At 41.5% G+C, this 20,786-nt stretch overlaps 2 protein-coding genes across 2 annotated transcripts in view; one reads left to right on the forward strand and one right to left on the reverse strand.

Moving 5' to 3' along the window:
* LOC130401541 (uncharacterized) overlaps nucleotides 1-20,786 on the reverse strand; it is a 191,568-nt gene that overhangs the window by 139,996 nt on the left and 30,786 nt on the right. The window lies entirely within an intron of this gene.
* On the forward strand, nucleotides 10,082-17,857 carry LOC130401518 (uncharacterized). The gene is made up of 13 exons (XM_056605325.1): nucleotides 10,082-10,472; nucleotides 11,369-11,443; nucleotides 12,387-12,449; nucleotides 12,601-14,572; nucleotides 14,681-14,758; nucleotides 15,056-15,121; nucleotides 15,474-15,530; nucleotides 15,926-15,991; nucleotides 16,344-16,400; nucleotides 16,796-16,861; nucleotides 17,214-17,270; nucleotides 17,666-17,731; nucleotides 17,832-17,857. The coding sequence occupies exons 1-13, from the start codon at nucleotides 10,302-10,304 to the stop codon at nucleotides 17,855-17,857; spliced, it is 2,820 nt and encodes a 939-aa protein (XP_056461300.1). The 5' UTR covers nucleotides 10,082-10,301.

The following is a 20,786-nucleotide window of genomic DNA, read 5'->3' on the forward strand; positions in this document are numbered from 1 at the left end:
GGGAAATTGTTGTTCCAGGTGCTCCATACAATATAAATATAAATATAAATACCCTACAAGCTAACCCTACAAGCATAGAAGATAAGATAAGATTATGAATAAATAAATAGATAAATAAATAAATAAAATACAATAAAAATAAAATAAAAGTAAGAAGTGGACATCTCTTAGTTGGTATATATATATATATATATATATATATATATATATATATATATATATATATATATATAAAGATTCTTATTTTACTTGATTAAGGAGGATGATGGTGGACATTTTGGGTCAAAGGTCGGGTGGGTAGATGTTTTGGTTTGGTGCCACCTTACAGTTTTTTTCAATTGCTTGAACACGTTTTCCAAATTTGGCTCATTGTGTCAAAACTCAACACACAAGCAAATAAGACAACAACACTGGGAAATAAACCATTCACATCTATGTCAAATTGAAACTCGGCTATCGAAACCTAACAATTCTTTGTAAAAATGGCACTCTGATGTCAAAATGAAACACACTGGCATCATATGAATACACTTTCAGATCAGCAGCAACACACTGGTCTACTTTATATAAAACACTGCTGTCTTTCATGTTCACTGTTTTTATTCAGTTCCACACAGGGCACGTTTTCACCACAACCAAAAGAAAAACTAAATACTGTACATTGCAGTACTGTACATTACAGTGCAGTAAATACAGTTTGAGCAAAAATAAATAAACCCTATTGTACTGTGAACACAGAAAATCATGGCAATTGTGCATGGGTGGGCTTATGGACCCTGCCGTCTGTTGGGGTCTGGCCATAGGATCTCACAAGCAATATTATCTTCCGCTAAGCATGGGGGAAAATATTGCCTTGTGTGCCGAATCCATCCAAGCATTGACCCTATGTTGATGTCTCCGCAGGCCTGTTCCATTGCCTGCAGAAGAGGCATGCGAGCATGAGGTTGGCATATACGCACCATCTCCAAGCCGAAAATAATTCTTCTATGGGGTTTAGAAATGGTGTGTAAAGGGGCAAGTATAGGAATTCAAATTGATGATGGTTGGTGAACCAGTTGCGGACCAGATCAGCCCGATGGAAACTAACATTATCCCAGACAACAACAAACCTGGGCTGCTCTGTTAGCTGGCTGATAGGTGTTCATTTTTGTAAGCAAGTGTTTTGAGGTGTGTATTTAAGTATTTTCAATTACCCAGTGTGTTTAGTATTTTGAATAGATGTGTTTTCCCACTGATATACTGAGATGTTATTTTTGAACTAAGTGTCTTATGTTTGAAGTAGTGTGTAGCGGGCAGGATCAAGTGTGTTGCAGAAAGGAGCAAGTGTGTTGCAGAATAGCAACTAAAGTGCAAAGCAGCGTTTTTGTTTAAGGAATGGTTACATGTGTTTAAGGTATAGCAACAAAAACTTCAAGTTGCGTTACTTTGGTCTAAGCATGTGTCTATAGTGTTCAAGCAATTGAAAAAAACTGTAATATTCGTACACTTTAAAAAGGGGATTAGGATCTGCATTATGAATATTATCTGAGCTCATAGACACATTGACATTGTACACATTCAGCATTGATTATGCCATAACGATGTTATCCTTTCAAAGTCCAGTCAGAGAAACTGCAGTGTAAATATTCCAACAAATGTGTGTGCTTCTTTGTGTGTGCGTGCATGCATGTACGTTAGAGCATGTGTTTATGATTGTGTGTGTGTAAGACATTTAAAGAGAGTGCCTTTTAGTTTCCGGCTCCGTTTAAAGGCCGCTTTAACATCCCATAAGGGGGGGGGGAATGTATGAAATCATCTTCTACACACACACACACACAGCATGTGTGTGTGTGTGTGTGTCAAGAGTACGCTTTAGTGTGTGTGTGTGTGTCTGTGTGTGTGTGTGTGTATGTGTGTGTGTGTGTGTGTGTGTGTGTGTGTGTGTGTCAAGAGTACGGTTTGTGTGTGTGTGTGTGTGTGTGTGTGTGTGTGTGTGTGTGTGTGTGTGTGTGTGTGTGTGTGTGTGTGTGTCAAGAGTAGGCTTGTGAGAGTTTGTGTGTGTGTGTGTGTGTGTGTGTCAAGAGTACGCTTTAGTGAGTGTGTGTGTGTGTGTGTGTGTGTGTGTGTGTGTGTGTGTGTGTGTGTGTGTGTGTGTGTCTTAAGAGTACGCTTTAGTGTGTGTGTGTGTGTGTGTGTGTGTGCATGTAAGTGCATGTGTGTGTGTGTGTGTGTGTCAAGACTAGGCTTTAGAGTGAGTGAGTGAGTGAGTGAGTGAGTGAGTGAGTGAGTGAGTGAGTGATTGTGTGTCTGTGTTTGTGTGTGCATCTGTGTCTGTTCAAGCATTTGTGTGTGTGTTTGTGTGTGCAAACATGTTGTAGTGTGTGTGTGTGTGTGCACAGACCTGAGCTGCCGCCCGGGACCCTCTTCAGGTGGTGGGGGTTCCGGGGGATGCTGTCCAGGTGGTGGTGGGACTCGGACCACATGCAGAGCTCGCTGGTGTTGGGGCCGGCCGCCGCCACCCCCCCGCGCCGGGACCCCAGCCCCGTGGTCTGGTGGGGGGGGACCAACCAAGGATCTGTTAGGGGCTGATCGGGGTCCCACGTCGACGCAGCCCAAGAGGGTCTACGGACCCCTCACGTCCTCGCGGACCCTCCTTGCGTCCACAGCAAGGGCCTGACGCGCGCCTCCCCGATACGTTAACCCTCCGTCGAGGCGACGCAGCAGCGAGGGCTGTGATTGGTCCGCTCACTAAAAGCCGCCGCAGAACCGAAGCAGGTTCATGACTGCCTGGAAGCGTCTGCGGGTTCATCGTTGCGTCGATGTGGAACCATAATCAGCCCTTTAGCCGGTGGCTAATAAGCAATAGCATTGACCCCTCTCCTGTAGGGGGCGGACGCAGAGACACTCAAAGCCCCGTACCCTGCAGGGTGAAGCACTCCTGGACGGAGAGGGGCGCCCCCAGGAGGGGGGGGGGGGGGGGGGGGGGGTCGGCCAGGACCTCCTCCCCTCCGGTCTCCTCCTCCATCATGTGACCACAGCCACAGCCCGACGAATTACAGTTTGCAATTTGTAAACACAGAGAAAGAGAGAGATTTGATTTAGATTTTTCAAAAACACTTTTTTTTACAATCAACCGAGAGTACAATACATCAGGAAATGTGCTATTTGTTCAGTCTTTAAAAAATGTTGGTTTATCCAACAAAATCCTGTGCAAAGTGCAACTCATCATTTTCAACAAAGCAAATAATATTATTGTAACACCGGCGCTGTTTAAAAGCATCTACATCCCCAAACGCCTTATAAAACGTATACTCCAGCCAGACTCTGGCCCTGAGATGAGATAAACAACGGTCTTGGGGAACAAACAGCCGTTACCGTTATCAAAGACATCCGACGACTCGTTGGAACAGCCAGAGCTAAAGTCCCTCAGGCCCGTTTCGTCATTCCTCTCCTCTGTGTTTCAGTCGAGCTATCCGTTCACCAGCTCCACTGCACTGAGGCCTTCAGCAGCTTTGTGAGAGACAGCATAGAGGAGGTGGACCCCCGATGCGGTCACCTTAAACAACGGTCTCTCCTTCAATTCCAGACGACCCAGGACAACGTCCATTGGGCTCCGGGGACGGGGGTTAAGGCTTATTCATTGGAGGCTTCTTTTATGTTAAAGGATGGTATGGATGTGTGAATGGTTTTACTATGTCTTATTTATCTTTATTTATATTCCTATTTATTAATTAATTTCAACTATTTTGCACTTATCTGCCAGCACTTATCTTTACCCTGTGTGTTTTTAATACTTCTTGCATGATTTTACCATGTTTTATGCTTTTACCATGTTTTTATATATATATATATATGTATATGTGTGTGTGCAATTTTGGGGTTCCTTTATTTTTCACCCATGACTTCTACTGAGATTGCAGTGTGCTCCTTTTTATTCCTATATTTTGTATAAATGCGCATGATTCACTATTAATGAGAGGATGTGTGTGTGTGTGTGTGTGTGTGTGTGTGTGTGTGTGTTCGTTTATCTATCCTTATGGGGACATTGACTTGAATACACACCAACACCGTGGGGACCATTTACACCATGGGGACCAAAACCATGGTCCCCACGGTGTGACCCACTCCAATTAATAGGAAATGATGGTCCAAAATGGCTGCCGAAGTTTCGTGAGAAGTCCCCTGCAGGCTGTTTTTTATGACTTTGTGTGTGCTCTATAGCAACCCCAGAGACCAAACCTGGTATTGCAGTGTGTACGCAAAGTCCCCAGCAGGCTGGTTTTCAGGAATTTTGTGTGTGGTACACTCCCGGAGGCCAAACATGGTATTACAGTATGAGTTTACGAGGCAAATGGAACGCAGTCCCCACCCAACACAGTCCCAAAAACAACAAAAATGGCGGACACTGCTTACATTTTCCATGGAAAAGCTACCATCCACATTTACATGCATTAAGATGACATTTCTGGCGAAAAATATGCGAGATATTTTCATAATCTTCTATCAGAGAATGTAGACGACCTTCTGTTTATTAGTTTCTATGACGATTTTAGTGTCTCTTTAGATCGTTGGAATGCACCGCTTTGTACCGTTGTTATGGTGGTTGCTACACCACAATGTATGTCCCACAATGTGAACATTGATTGTTATATTGTTATATTGAAATTGTGGACGAGCGGACAACGTCCGAGCGGACGTTGCCATGACATCTAGAAATCATACCGTATTTAATGGGTTTAATGGGTTATCAATAAAATGGCTGTGTAGGGGTTGATTATAACTCGTGAATAATAGGCTATTGTTTATACCACGGCCAGGGGGAATACACGTATTCCACGACGCGGGGGTCCGTCAGATAGATGTTATACCTTGTTATCTGAATGGGAAATGCAATATTTTAGGACAGATACACCATTAATCGTGTTTCTAATGACATTTCTAGCGAGAAATATAGCCTACCTTTTCCTTAGATAATCTTCAGCCAGTGATTGTGTCTAATCTTTAGTTTATGGTTATTAGGACGATTTTATCCACTCGCTCGCATGTTTCAACAACACAGTCTCACTCCGAGAACGTCAAATACCGACTGTTGGCAAAGGCACTTTAGCGTCGGTAACTGACGGGAAAGGTAGGCCTATCCTTTGCCGTCGGTCGGTGACGGGAAAGGTACCCTTCGGCGTCTCCTGCAGACGGAATGGGGAGTCACCTTTGATTCTGAGAAATTGTGACAATTCACGGATATATTAAATGCAGGTGCGCTGCTCTGTAGGCAAACCGCGATGGAAAAAGGGTAGATGCTTCATCTGTTCTTTTTAGAATTGTATGCCTTTTATCTAGCCTGTCTTGTTTTTGAATATGTGAATGAAAGTCCGCGTCGATGCCTCGCAAGTCCAGTGTCGCGAGCGGACGTTGCCATGACATCTAGAAATCATACCGTATTTAATGGGTTATTATCATTAATATTGATGTGTAGGGGTTGATTATAACTCGTGAATAATGTTGTTTATACCACGGTCTGGGGGAATACTCGTATTCTGATTGGCAGCAGGGCGTGCATTAACTCCTGATATAGCAACACATTCTCACTCCGAGCGCGTCGATTTTTGACGAACGGTCAGTGACTTTGGCTTCAGCGTCTGACGCAAAAGGGTACCCTTCTTTTAATATATGAAGCTATGAGCATTCATCCCATTGGCTAACGGAATACCCGATGGCTGCACATTACATACATACAATTCTAAAAAGAACAGATGAAGCATCTACCCTTTTTCCATCGCGGTTTGCCTACAGAGCAGCGCACCTGCATTTAATATATCCGTGGATTGTCACAATTTCTCAGAATCAAAGGTGACTCCCCATTCCGTCTGCAGGAGACGCCGAAGGGTACCTTTCCCGTCACCGACCGACGGCAAAGGATAGGCCTACCTTTCCCGTCAGTTACAGACGCTAAAGTGCCTTTGCCAACAGTCGGTATTTGACGTTCTCGGAGTGAGACTGTGTTGTTGAAACATGCGAGCGAGTGGATAAAATCGTCCTAATAACCATAAACTAAAGATCAGACACAATCACTGGCTGAAGATTATCTAAGGAAAAGGTAGGCTATATTTCTCGCTAGAAATGTCATTAGAAACACGATGAATGGTGTAACTGTCCTAAAATATTGCATTTCCCATTCAGATAGCAAGGTATAACATCTATCTGACGGACCCCCGCGTCGTGGAATACGAGTATTCCCCCTGGCCGTGGTATAAACAATAGCCTATTATTCACGAGTTATAATCAACCCCTACACAGCCATTTTATTGATAACCCATTAAACCCATTAAATACGGTATGATTTCTAGATGTCATGGCAACGTCCGCTCGGACGTTGTCCGCTCGTCCACAATTTCAATATAACAATATAACAATCAATGTTCTGTACGGAGATTTGGGAGAACGCTGCCGGACAGAAGCTTAGTTTGGAAGTCGTGCTTAGTGACATGACAAATACTTCCAATTTAAATACATGAGTTGGATAATTGTGCTCCTCAACACGTAAATTTAGAAAATACGTGACCCTGATCACGATAAATAGATTAAAATAACGTGACAGTGTCACGAATTTTCGTGAGACCGGGTTGTTTATTTACAACTTGACTACTGTCCAGCAAGTTGACGTGACAATGAGGGCGCCCCAGCGCCCACTCCACTAACCTGACATGGAAATGAGCGGTAGTCTAGACAACTGGCGAGTTTTGTTTTGAGTTTAGTTTTTTGTTTTGTTTTCAGGGCGCGCTCGTGCGCGCACATAGATTGCGCCCTAAGCCTATATTTATATTTTTACAACATCAATCTCCCTATAGTGTCATCGAGTCATTAGTAGTTTAAGGTAGTTTTAATTAACCAAAACCAGGTCACTGAAAAACGGAACATTGTAACCAACGGCAGAAAACCGACCCCCAAACAAACCCCGGTTACCCCGGCAACACGGTCTCACTCGCGTGCAGGCCCCCACCCTGATTGACAATAAGAACATTACAATACATGCACATAGAACAACTGGCATAACGGACAATGAAATACAATGCAACACATAACACACAAACTATTTAATTGTCTTAGGGTCGCTACAATATGAACAAAATATGTTCAGGTTAGACTTTCTCTCTTGAAAACGGGCAAAACGCTAACGCTAACCCTAACCCTAACCCGGAAAATGAATTAAAAAAACTACAAATGTTCGGAAAATGCAATACACTTAAGTGTGCGGCGCCATGTTTTTTGTAGTTCTAAAATGTTTAATTAACGTTTTCCATTATGTGAAAATGTGTCAAGGAACTTCGCAAGTGTATTACATGTTTTAGGGACTGGGGAGCACATTTATTTGGTCAGATTTCATTTTTACTATTGTTAATTGGGTGAAATCTGGTTTTGACCCTACCCAGTAGCGCCCCTTGATGGTTTGGCCATGAGGCCAAAGGCCATGATAGAAGAAGTCAAGAGCTTTCCAAAAATGTTTTCCCCATGTATGTATCACATTGTGTTGCTTTTCTGTAAGCCTTTAAAAGAGCCTTAGGTTCAAGGTTCAAAGGGCATTCCTGAGGAGCAGGAACCACCCAGAATGTCCACAGTGGCATATCTGTACTCTGCAGATCAAGACCTTTCCAACGATGTCTTCATTGTCATCCTACGACAAAGATTCATTTTTATCTTGCTCACTGCCAAGGCACTTACTGATGTGTACTTTCTCACAGCCTATATAGAGCCAAGATGGATAAAATCACTAAAACATATTTTAAGGGATATTTAGTGGCAAAATGTGTTCAACATATTGATGGTGACCTTATCCTTAGTCATGCTTTTCAATTTGGAGCAGTTTAAACACCATTTACCCCTTAAACTACTTAATGTTTCATATCAATATTTCCATATTAGGCCTACTGGCTATATATGACCATTTATAGCCATTGTGTTCCCTTCTCCATGGCTGACAGGATTGCCCCGGATGAACCAATAGTATATAATACACACAGTTGTTTTTAATTGACCAAGATATGAGCTTTTGAAAGAAAGTAGGCCTGTGCCATAGTAACATGCAAAGGGCTTTAGAACTACAGAAAACATGGCGCCGCACACTTAAGTGTATTGCATTTTCCGAACGTTTGTAGTTTTTTTAATTAATTTTCCGGGTTAGGGTTAGCGTTGGCGTTTTGCCCGTTTTCAAGCGAGAAAGTATAACCTGATCATATTTTGTTCATATTATAGGGAGATTGATGTTGTAAACATATAAATATAGGCTACATTTTATTTCAAGTGTTTTTAGACGTGTTTCCAGCTGCTTTGTTTGTCCATGAATTGGACAAACATGAATTGAGTTAACATTGCGGGACATACATTGTGGTGTGGGACAATAATAGTTGTTGTTGTTTTTTTTTTAACAAACTTTATTGTCAACACTTATGACATTACAACATAAACAATAGTACAGTAAGGACAGCACTTCCGGCTGGTCCTGCCAATGGGACAGGTGGTCACGGCCATATATATATATATATATATATATATATATATATATATATATATATATATATATATATATATATATATATATATATAAAGTATATATGTCTATGGTCACGGCATCTTTCAGCCGTTGCCCAACCTGACGTCATTGAAAATTGGTGCAGGAATCAGAGCTATAGAGTAAACATAGTTGTTTATAGAGTTGTTTACTCTATAGCTCTGATACAGGAGTAATAACTAACCAATAGGATGGATGCCCACATCGTCCATTAGAGCCGTGGTCGTGTTAATACAGGAGTGGATGGGCTGCTGGAGCACCCGCTCTGAACGTCAAATATCGCCTGAGACGGCATCACATTGTAGTGAATTTCTATTTTGCAGGGTTTACTTTAGCGTTAAATGTGAAACATCAGTTATTTGCAACACTAGTCTGTAAAACTACCCTGTGAGTCACAGTTGAGAAGTGGAGAAATATTGTGTGGTCCTCTGCCGAGCCTTAATTAATCACCGCGGGTCTGCACCATAGACTGTAAAGTCTGCACCTGCACCCAGCAGCTATGCGTAGTGCACCCCTCCCCCCCTCCCCTCCCCCTCCTCCCCTCCCCCCGCGGCTAGCGCGCGACGCGACGGCAGTGGCACATGGCAGCAGCAGCAAGAAAAAAAGTACTTAGTTAGTGTCCACCACTTGTATAGTGAAACTTTGGTTTAAGGAGAGAGACTTTAATGTTAACAATTTTCTATTTTGCAGGGTTTACTTTAGCGTTAAATGTGAAACATCAGTTATTTGCAACACTAGTCTGTAAAACTACCCTGTGAGTCACAGTTTAGAAGTGGAGAAATATTGTGTGGTCCTCTGCCGAACTGCGTAGTACACCCCTCCCCCACTCCCCTCCCCCTCCTCCCCTCCCCCCGCGGCTAGCGCGCGACGCGAGTCGCGACTTCACGGCAGTGGCACATGGCAGCAGTAGCAAGAAGAGAGCGTTTCAAAAGAAGACGACTTGTTAAAGACATGACAACGGCTCCAGCATCAGCAGCTGGTAAGGATTTACGTTCTCTTATTTTGCTTTAATATGTCATGATTTTTAATCGATAGGTTATGATAAACAGCGATGTTACTCGTGAATGGAGTAGTTAGCGTATAAGCCAGTTAGCGTTAGCTAAGTGGCTCGCATTGCTGTCGGCTAATACAGTGAACTACAGGTGTTTTATTCAGCGGTCCTCAACCTTTTTTGCGCCACGGACCGGTTTAATGTTAGACAATATTTTCACGGACCGGCCTTTACATAAATGTGTTTCCACTTAAAAAATATTATTTATAGGGGTGTCAAATTATGGCGTTAAATATCATTTTTACAAGCACACGCACGAAGCGGGCCGCCTATTAACGGCATGGACCACTTTTAATAATCGTATTAAACCGTATAACTTATAACGTATAACACAACTTTATTTAAAAGCAAGCACATGGAAAACATGTTATATTTTGTTGTCCGGTGCGTGTGGATGTGCGGCAACTTCGGCGGAGCGGTTCATGTTAATAGGCCTTTTTCACAGCAGACGTTTTGACTTGTCAGAACTTATTATACAGATAATTAACTGTTATGAACAGACTCAAAGCAGACATTTACTCTATGTAGTGATTGAGTCTAATTAGCTAAGTATCTTAAAATATATTTTTTATTAATAACTAAATTAACTAATTAACTAATTTCCACAAACTGAACTAAAGGGTTTATCTCCAGTATGACTGCTCACTTGTCTCCTCTCCTTGCTTCCTCTCCTCCTGTCATCCTCTCCTCTTCCACTCTTTCATCTAGATGGATGCTGTGGACCACCATAAGCAGCACAGGCTGGGGTCCACAGCCCCTGTTCTGTCTCGGCATCTCAAGGTGGATTTGCCTAACCCTGACCCTGACCCTTACCCAGAGGAGACTACCACTACCACCATTAATATGGACCTGCACATTGCCAAGGAGAATAACAATGAGGTGAGATGGAGGCCTGTAAATATTCCAGTACCTACAAGTCATATTTTAAATAGCAATTTAATAGTCTTTAAACAGTAATATAACGAAAACACAAATGCTATGATCCAACAAATGTAGGCTATTTTATTAAAAATATTCAGCAGAATTAACTTTGCGACCTTAGTTAGCATACAACAATAATATATAACAAGTAGCCTTTGCCACTGCTGCTTTTAGTGGGAGTGGACGGATCTTAGACTGTTTAGGCTATTTACATCTCACAGACAACTTCAGATGGCTATTCAAACTTACACTGATGGGTTTGTTTACTTCAAGGAAGCAGACATGTTTGTAAAAGTAGCAGTCACATGTGTCAGTCACATGGCTGACCACCGTATTCGAAGTCATCTTCTGTATCCTCAAAATCATCAAAATATTCAGCCATTATTGAGAAAATACTTACCAGTATGCGACGAAAACATTGTGCCTCTGAGTTCATATTACTTGGTTGAATTAATCTACAGGAGCACTTCAGACTAGCTGTAAATACACTGGGCTTCAGACTGTAAATACACTACCATCACAGTGCTGTTTCATCGCACTTTCCTGCTGTTAAATGTGTGGTCAGATTGATAGATCGTTTGGTAAAACCTTTAATATTTGCAACATATCTTACAGCTCACACAATATTGGGCTATTTAACATCGGCTACTATTAATACATTGTTATTTATTTATTTGGCATATTTCCTGCTGGACATTTTGGCCATTGATTCATATGCCTGTCAATTACACTTGATGGCCAAAACCTGGCATATTCTGGCTAACCTGAGTCTGAGCACGAGATATTTTTCAGGCATACATGCTTAATTATGTCAGGGTTGACTGGTATTTTGCATGTGCTGACCTCATTTGCAGGGCCAGACCCCCCCTGAAAAGTCAGAAGATCAGGAGGAGGGAGAGACGACGGACGAGCCAGACATACGAGAGGAGGTAAGTGCAGGGGATGTTGCACATAAAGAGTGATGCCACAGATGCAAGCAGGTACTCAAATTGGGACAGAAAGAGAGAAAACGTATTTGGCGGTGAACACTAATGTACGCTTACTTATTTAGGTTATACTGCTGGAGCTAGCAAGTTAAAAAAATGTAGTAGCGCACCCGGTCAGGACAGTTAAACATGTTCAATTGTGTCACATTATTACGTGAAATTCATTTGATATTGATCAGAAATTCAGTGCCATATTGTCACATTGAATGACAATTACATTGGTTCTTGTGTGTTTAAACATGAGAAATGAACAGTGTTGAGAAAGGAGCCAGCTGATAGCGAGGGAGAGAGAGCATTTATTTGTGTTTGAAATTATTTTAAAATTATTAAAGGGATAGTTAGGATTTTTGACAAAAAAAAATCTAATGAAAATATTCAGACGCTCTTACATTCTTCAAACTAAATGGACGGCACCTAAATGACCTACATGAGTGTGACAGCAAAGGGTCTGAATACTTATGTTGTGATATTTCAGATTTTCTTTTTTAATTAATTTTGCAAAAAAATCTAAAATTCTGGGTTTGGCCTGGCCTCGTGAGGTACTGAGTGGAGAATCTCCACTCAGTACCTCACGAGGCCAGGCCAAAAAAAATGTCCTCATGAATCTCAGATTCATGTGGACATTTTTTTTTACTTTGACACAAGGCTGAAATATAAGAAATAGTGAAAATTGAAGAGGGTCTGAATACTTTCACAGGCTTTTTGGTTGTTACACAGCTGGTTCTGCATTTCTTACTTACTCTAGTTTATTTTTCTTTGTAACGGCGAAAGCTCAATTTGTATTAATAGTTGTTATTGTATTTATAAGCTATAGATCTTATCACAATGTAAAAATGGATTATTCTTTAATTGGAAATTGTATTTGAGTGTTTTTGGTAACTTTCAGGAAACGGACCAGTGCCCTTCAGACCCAGATGTTCCTAAACTGAAGAGAACTGAGAGTGTCTTTGTAAGTTTGCATACAAACCAGTGTGAATCTTGATATCGGTTGACAAAATTATGAACTGTATTATTGTTGATGGGAAAGGCGTAATTGGGAAATTTAAGTGGGAAATATTCTTTAAAAACTAATTGAGTCCCATCTGACTTTCATTTTCTAGCTTACAAAGGAAATGCTTGGGAACTCTGACTATAAATCAATGACAAGCAGTGAAATAAGTGAGGATGAGTATGTGCCTAGTTCTACACCAGAATCAGACGTATCGGAGGAAGAACTCAAACTGCTCCAGTCTCCAAGAAACTACAGTTCATTAAATAACTCGGATGTTCTACGCTTGAAGAAAGGTCGTGCTAAGCCTGTTAAATGCAGACAGGGCACATCTTCCTCTTCCCAATCCATGGCAGATTGTGAGTTGTCAAAATCCTCCAGTGACATAGACGTCTTGAGGCTGAAAAAGAAAACCAATGGTGGTAGAGTATACAATAAGAGGCACTACTGTTTGTACTGTTTTAAACCATATGCCAAAATTGCACGGCATTTGGATAATAAACACAGCGACGTGCAGGCGGTAGCACAAGCGTTCAGTTATCCAAAAGGATCAGCGGAGAGAAAGCTACAGACAACTCTAATTCGAAATAAAGGCAATCGTCGCCACAACTTCGAGGTCCTGGAGCAGGGTAAAGGGGTGATGGTTCCCTCTCAGCAAAGCATTGGACCAGTGAATGTAAAAGACTATTTGCACTGCACATACTGTGAGGCATTACTCAAAAGGAAGGTGATGTGGCGGCACATGAGAAAATGCAAACTGGCAAAGAAAAGCATAAAGCCAGGCAGAACTAGAGTGCAGTCACTTTGTGCTGCTGGACAGCCTGTCCCAAAAGAGATAAATGACAAAGTCTGGGGCCTAGTAAATGGCATGAATCAAGACAACATAACGGACATAATTCGGCAAGAAAAATATATTCTGAAGTTAGGAGAACACTTCTATAACAAAAAAGGCACAGACAAAAGCCAACACCAATACATCAGACAAAAAATGCGGGAGATGGGAAGATTAGTTCTCCTAGCAAAGACACTTGGCAAGCTGAAAACAATACATGACTTCTTTCTGCCAGCAAACTTCTGCCATGTCGTGAAAGCTGTGAAGGTGGTCTGTGGATGGAGTGAAGATACCAGCAGTTTCAAGATTCCATCCTTGGCGCTCAAACTAGGCCATAGTCTAACTAAAATATCAGATATTGCAGAGTTTGAAGCAAGGATGTCAGAGAACAAGAAGGCCCTTGAAAATGCGCTGACGTTCAGGACATTGAAAGAGAAGAAATGGGATGAGTGGGTGTCTTCGCATGCACTGAGGAACCTCAGAGAGTCGAAATGGAATAAACCTCTTCTTATCCCCTACTGTGAAGATGTTGTGAGACTGCACAACCATATTGACACAGAAAGGCCCAAGTATCGATCCAATCTTGAAACTGCACCAAATAAGAGGAACTGGTTAAGCCTTGCTAAACTAACGCTTTGTGAAGTAATCGTCTTCAATCGTAGGAGAGAGGGAGAAGTTTCAAAGATGTTCCTGACTGACTTCCTGTTGAGAAACACCTTTGCCAGTAATCCAGATCTTGACCTTGCCTTGACTGACGTGGAAAAGAAGCTCTGCAAATACTTTGAGCGTGTGGAAATCAAAGGTAAGCGGGACAAAAAGGTCCCTGTCTTACTCAGCCCAGACATGGTGTCCTCCATACAGATGCTGGTGACTTATCGAGGACGATGTGCTGTGCCACCTGAGAATGTGTATTTGTTTGGTAGACCTGAGGCAGAAAGTCACGTCAGAGGATCTGATGCCATCCGTGCCTTTGCACATGAATGCGGGGTGAAGGACCCTCAAACATTGACATCGACAAGATTAAGGAAACAAATGGCAACAATGTCACAAGTTCTGAACTTGAAAGACAATGAGGAGGACTGCCTCGCAGGTTTTATGGGTCACAACATCAGGGTCCATCGACAATATTATCGGCTCCCTGAAGGGACATTACAAGTTGCCAAAGTTGCAAAGTTGCTTATGGCCTGTGAGAGAGGCGAGCTATCACAATTTAAAGGCATGACATTGGACGAGATCAGCATTGATCCAACTGGTAAAACCTCACCTTGCACACACTATTTTTATCATTTTAATTTGTGATGGTTTAAATGTGTCATAGGTTTGTCATGCTGGTTCACAACATTTTTTGCTGTTTATTCAGAGGAAGTACCTGAAGACGGCTCTCTATCTGGAAGTGAAGATGAAGGTGTGATGTCGAGTTTATCCTCCAACTCATCAGGTACATTTACTGAACCAGTGGTTCTCGAAGTGGGGTCTGGACACTCCCAGGGGTTTCCAGCAAGAAGGAATAATTTGTTTACACTTGTAAAAGGCTTTTATCTAATGGGAGTCTGAAGTCTTATTTGTGTCAGTTTTGGGGTCCTTAGGTGGGGTATCAACCCTACTATAGTTAAAAACAAAACAGGTCGATGTTGGCATGGCTTGTGTGCTCATCCTCCATGGAGAGGACGATTTAGTACATTCAGTGCTTCAAGTGAGCTTTTCTAACATTGCATCTTTTTGTTTTTCCTTGAAGGTCTAAGACCAGTTGAGAGGACAACTACAGAGGAGGACCAGGAGTCTGAATCACAGCTAACCAGAGGTATTTTAAAGGAATGGTTCATCCCAAGTCAATGTTCAATCATTATCTACTCACCCTCATCCTGATGAGAAATCCAGTGTAGTTTTTTAATCCTCTACAGGCGAACAGGCTACAGTTAATATTTAGGCTACAAAAATGTACTGAATTATGTTTTAAGTCAACTGTGAATGTCATGGCTTTGAGACACTTGGATTGCAGTGGACAAGCAGTATGAAGGAATTTTACAAAGTTTTGGGGTCGTTTTATGGGCCTTTTTTGTGACTGATACCATCACCACCCATCGATAAATGCTGTGGGATGTTCTCCCCGCGGCACTCTTTTCAAAACATATTTTCCATCTGTTTGCCTACAGGTAGATCAAGGACCTGGACAAAGGACCATGAGTCTGCCTCATCACATTCGAGAAAAGGTATTTTACCAATAACCTGTCTCAGTGGGTGTAACAATCCACTTAATCTGGAAGTGAAGATGAAGGTGTGATGTCGAGTTTATCCTCCAACTCATCAGGTACATTCACTGAACCAGTGGTTCTCGAAGTGGGGTCTGGACACTCCCAGGGGTTTCCAGCAAGAAGGAATCATTTGTTTTCACTTGTAAAAGGCTTATATCTAATGGGAGTCTGAAGTCTTATTTGTGTCAGTTTTGGGGTCCTTAGGTGGGGTATCAACCCTACTATAGTTAAAAACAAAACAGGTCGATGTTGGCATGGCTTGTGTTCTCATCCTCCATGGAGAGGAAGATTTAGTACATTCAGTGCTTCAAGTGAGCTTTTCTAACATTGCATCTTTTTGTTTTTCCTTGAAGGTCTAAGACCAGTTGAGAGGACAACTACAGAGGAGGACCAGGAGTCTGAATCACAGCTAACCAGAGGTATTTTAAAGGAATGGTTCATCCCAAGTCAATGTTCAATCATTATCTACTCACCCTCATCCTGATGAGAAATCCGGTGTAGTTTTTTAATCCTCTACAGGCGAACAGGCTACAGTTAATATTTAGGCTACAAAAATGTACTGAATTATGTTTCAAGTCAACTGTGAATGTCATGGCTTTGAGACACTTGGATTGCAGTGGACAAGCAGTATGAAGGAATTTTACAAAGTTTTGGGGTCGTTTTATGGGCCTTTTTTGTGACTGATACCATCACCACCCATCGATAAATGCTGTGGGATGTTCTCCCCGCGGCACTCTTTTCAAAACATATTTTCCATCTGTTTGCCTACAGGTAGATCAAGGACCTGGACAAAGGACCATGAGTCTGCCTCATCACATTCGAGAAAAGGTATTTTACCAATAACCTGTCTCAGTGGGTGTAACAATCCACTTAATCTGGAAGTGAAGATGAAGGTGTGATGTCGAGTTTATCCTCCAACTCATCAGGTACATTCACTGAACCAGTGGTTCTCGAAGTGGGGTCTGGACACTCCCAGGGGTTTCCAGCAAGAAGGAATCATTTGTTTTCACTTGTAAAAGGCTTATATCTAATGGGAGTCTGAAGTCTTATTTGTGTCAGTTTTGGGGTCCTTAGGTGGGGTATCAACCCTACTATAGTTAAAAACAAAACAGGTCGATGTTGGCATGGCTTGTGTTCTCATCCTCCATGGAGAGGAAGATTTAGTACATTCAGTGCTTCAAGTGAGCTTTTCTAACATTGCATCTTTTTGTTTTTCCTTGAAGGTCTAAGACCAGTTGAGAGGACAACTACAGAGGAGGACCAGGAGTCTGAATCACAGCTAACCAGAGGTATTTTAAAGGAATGGTTCATCCCAAGTCAATGTTCAATCATTATCTACTCACCCTCATCCTGATGAGAAATCCGGTGTAGTTTTTTAATCCTCTACAGGCGAACAGGCTACAGTTAATATTTAGGCTACAAAAATGTACTGAATTATGTTTCAAGTCAACTGTGAATGTCATGGCTTTGAGACACTTGGATTGCAGTGGACAAGCAGTATGAAGGAATTTTACAAAGTTTTGGGGTCGTTTTATGGGCCTTTTTTGTGACTGATACCATCACCACCCATCGATAAATGCTGTGGGATGTTCTCCCCGCGGCACTCTTTTCAAAACATATTTTCCATCTGTTTGCCTACAGGTAGATCAAGGACCTGGACAAAGGACCATGAGTCTGCCTCATCACATTCGAGAAAAGGTATTTTACCAATAACCTGTCTCAGTGGGTGTAACAATCCACTTAATCTGGAAGTGAAGATGAAGGTGTGATGTCGAGTTTATCCTCCAACTCATCAGGTACATTCACTGAACCAGTGGTTCTCGAAGTGGGGTCTGGACACTCCCAGGGGTTTCCAGCAAGAAGGAATCATTTGTTTTCACTTGTAAAAGGCTTATATCTAATGGGAGTCTGAAGTCTTATTTGTGTCAGTTTTGGGGTCCTTAGGTGGGGTATCAACCCTACTATAGTTAAAAACAAAACAGGTCGATGTTGGCATGGCTTGTGTTCTCATCCTCCATGGAGAGGAAGATTTAGTACATTCAGTGCTTCAAGTGAGCTTTTCTAACATTGCATCTTTTTGTTTTTCCTTGAAGGTCTAAGACCAGTTGAGAGGACAACTACAGAGGAGGACGAGGAGTCTGAATCACAGCTAACCAGAGGTATTTTAAAGGAATGGTTCATCCCAAGTCAATGTTCAATCATTATCTACTCACCCTCATCCTGATGAGAAATCCGGTGTAGTTTTTTAATCCTCTACAGGCGAACAAGCTACAGTTAATATTTAGGCTACAAAAATGTACTGAATTATGTTTCAAGTCAACTGTGAATGTCATGGCTTTGAGACACTTGGATTGCAGTGGACAAGCAGTATGAAGGAATTTTACAAAGTTTTGGGGTCGTTTTATGGGCCTTTTTTGTGACTGATACCATCACCACCCATCGATAAATGCTGTGGGATGTTCTCCCCGCGGCACTCTTTTCAAAACATATTTTCCATCTGTTTGCCTACAGGTAGATCAAGGACCTGGACAAAGGACCATGAGTCTGCCTCATCACATTCGAGAAAAGGTATTTTACCAATAACCTGTCTCAGTGGGTGTAACAATCCACTTAATCTGGAAGTGAAGATGAAGGTGTGATGTCGAGTTTATCCTCCAACTCATCAGGTACATTCACTGAACCAGTGGTTCTCGAAGTGGGGTCTGGACACTCCCAGGGGTTTCCAGCAAGAAGGAATCATTTGTTTTCACTTGTAAAAGGCTTATATCTAATGGGAGTCTGAAGTCTTATTTGTGTCAGTTTTGGGGTCCTTAGGTGGGGTATCAACCCTACTATAGTTAAAAACAAAACAGGTCGATGTTGGCATGGCTTGTGTTCTCATCCTCCATGGAGAGGAAGATTTAGTACATTCAGTGCTTCAAGTGAGCTTTTCTAACATTGCATCTTTTTGTTTTTCCTTGAAGGTCTAAGACCAGTTGAGAGGACAACTACAGAGGAGGACCAGGAGTCTGAATCACAGCTAACCAGAGGTATTTTAAAGGAATGGTTCATCCCAAGTCAATGTTCAATCATTATCTACTCACCCTCATCCTGATGAGAAATCCGGTGTAGTTTTTTAATCCTCTACAGGCGAACAGGCTACAGTTAATATTTAGGCTACAAAAATGTACTGAATTATGTTTCAAGTCAACTGTGAATGTCATGGCTTTGAGACACTTGGATTGCAGTGGACAAGCAGTATGAAGGAATTTTACAAAGTTTTGGGGTCGTTTTATGGGCCTTTTTTGTGACTGATACCATCACCACCCATCGATAAATGCTGTGGGATGTTCTCCCCGCGGCACTCTTTTCAAAACATATTTTCCATCTGTTTGCCTACAGGTAGATCAAGGACCTGGACAAAGGACCATGAGTCTGCCTCATCACATCCGAGAAAAGGTATTTTACCAATAACCTGTCTCAGTGGGTGTAACAAGATTTTTTCGGTGTATGTGTCATATCATTTAATTCATTGGTTTCAATCTGTGTGTGAAGGAGATTTTAAGCAATATGGTAAAAAATGCTGCAGGAAAACATCATCCACCCTACCTTTAAGTTAACTTTTCTACCATTGTATGTCTGTTTTCAAGGAGGGTCAAGACCTGTGAAAAAGAGGACACCTACAGAGGACCAGGAGTCTGATACATCACAGCCAGAAGAAAGAAAGAAAAACAGTAATTTACCAATATTTTACCAATAACCTGTTTCAGTGAGTTATTTTCTAGTCTCATACAGACTATGATGGTTTCAGGATGTCCACTATTCCAACAATTACTGGTACTTGGGGGTGTGATGAAACCCAACTCGCACACAACTCAGTCATGAACTAAAATAAGGCATTATTTTTTTACAGTGCTTACAGACAGTAAAGACTGACAATATGCATATTTATTTTTCTTATAGCATTTACAATAATAGGCTTATAAGGAGTGAACAAGTCATGTTGCCTTTTCCTTATGTTCGCTTACTAATTTCATCAAATTTAGGGATGGGAATTGAGAACCAGTTCCAGTTGAGAACTGGCTCAATCCATCAACATCATATTTCTCCGAGCTTATCGATTCCTCTTATCGATTCCCAGGGATGTGATGTTGACAGAACCAAAAAGGCAGAACACAGCTCCAAGGGCAGTGCAGCCTCCGGACTGTCTAGCGCGCACACACACACATCTATAGTAATCACTCCCACCAACCTTTCTTTTATCTTATTTTATTTTTCATAGATTCATCAAGAAAGAAGAGGAAGATGTGGAGCAAAGAAGAAGTCCAAGCTGTGGAACAGGAGCTGATGCACAGCATTAAGACTGGCAAGGTTCCTGGTAAAGCACAGTGTCTTGAATGTATCCGTGCATTTCCAGAGGCACTTAAAGGTAGGACCTGGGATGCTGTCAAGTACTACGTGAAAAACAGAATAGATGCTTGGAAGCGGCAGTCAATGTCACACTAACTGCAAGTTGTTCTTGCTCTTTTGCGTTCGAAAGAGAAACAGTGACCATCGTTTGATCTGAGTCATACTTTTTTTATTTATTTTAAGAGGTACAATTTGTATCGGTTGTGCTAAATTTAAAAATGTTATTACCATGTTTGTGTACTATAACCATTTACTTGACTGTTTATCTTGCATGGGAAAGAGAAGAGTGGTTACATCAAGAAGAGTTCTATTATGATTGATCCTTGTACTACAAAAGAGATAAACCTTGGTTAAACACACAACAACCTGTGTCTAGACATCTTATTTGGCATCTCCCATATTGGCGTCTCATAATTGGTAAAAGAGTTAGGGTTGCTTACTAGCATGCCACCAACATGTGATCATTTTATGAATAGTTTCACTATGATCTCTGACCCTCAGAACATGGGTCTAGACACCTTATTTGTTAAGCTATCTGCAATATTGGTTGAGATATAGTGAAATTAGATTTGTTTCGATAATGGCGGCACTTAATTTGCATAGAAATATGTGGAACATCCCGACAACTATTTAACATAGCTCATCATTTTCTACACTTTTTCCAATCTAGAAACACTGATTTAGAAGTATATTTCTGAGGGGTGCATGATACCCCTCTTCCTACTAGACTATCAGTGTAAGGGTTAATTAATTATTTTTATATTAAAGTTCCATGCAGGCAAAAATGCACTGCAACAGACAGAGTAGCAAGTAAAAAGAGTAAGC

This window comes from Gadus chalcogrammus, chromosome 13 (genome assembly GCF_026213295.1).
Source record: "Gadus chalcogrammus isolate NIFS_2021 chromosome 13, NIFS_Gcha_1.0, whole genome shotgun sequence".
Taxonomy (NCBI): Eukaryota; Metazoa; Chordata; class Actinopteri; order Gadiformes; family Gadidae; genus Gadus; species Gadus chalcogrammus.

Bases quoted from the DNA above. Each gene is read 5' to 3' on its own strand.
- LOC130401518 (XM_056605325.1), top strand. From the start codon at position 10,302: ATGGATGCTGTGGACCACCATAAGCAGCACAGGCTGGGGTCCACAGCC. The intron at 10,473-11,368 runs GTGAGATGGAGG...CCTCATTTGCAG, and splicing joins CCAAGGAGAATAACAATGAG to GGCCAGACCCCCCCTGAAAA. The intron at 16,862-17,213 runs GTATTTTAAAGG...GTTTGCCTACAG, and splicing joins TGAATCACAGCTAACCAGAG to GTAGATCAAGGACCTGGACA.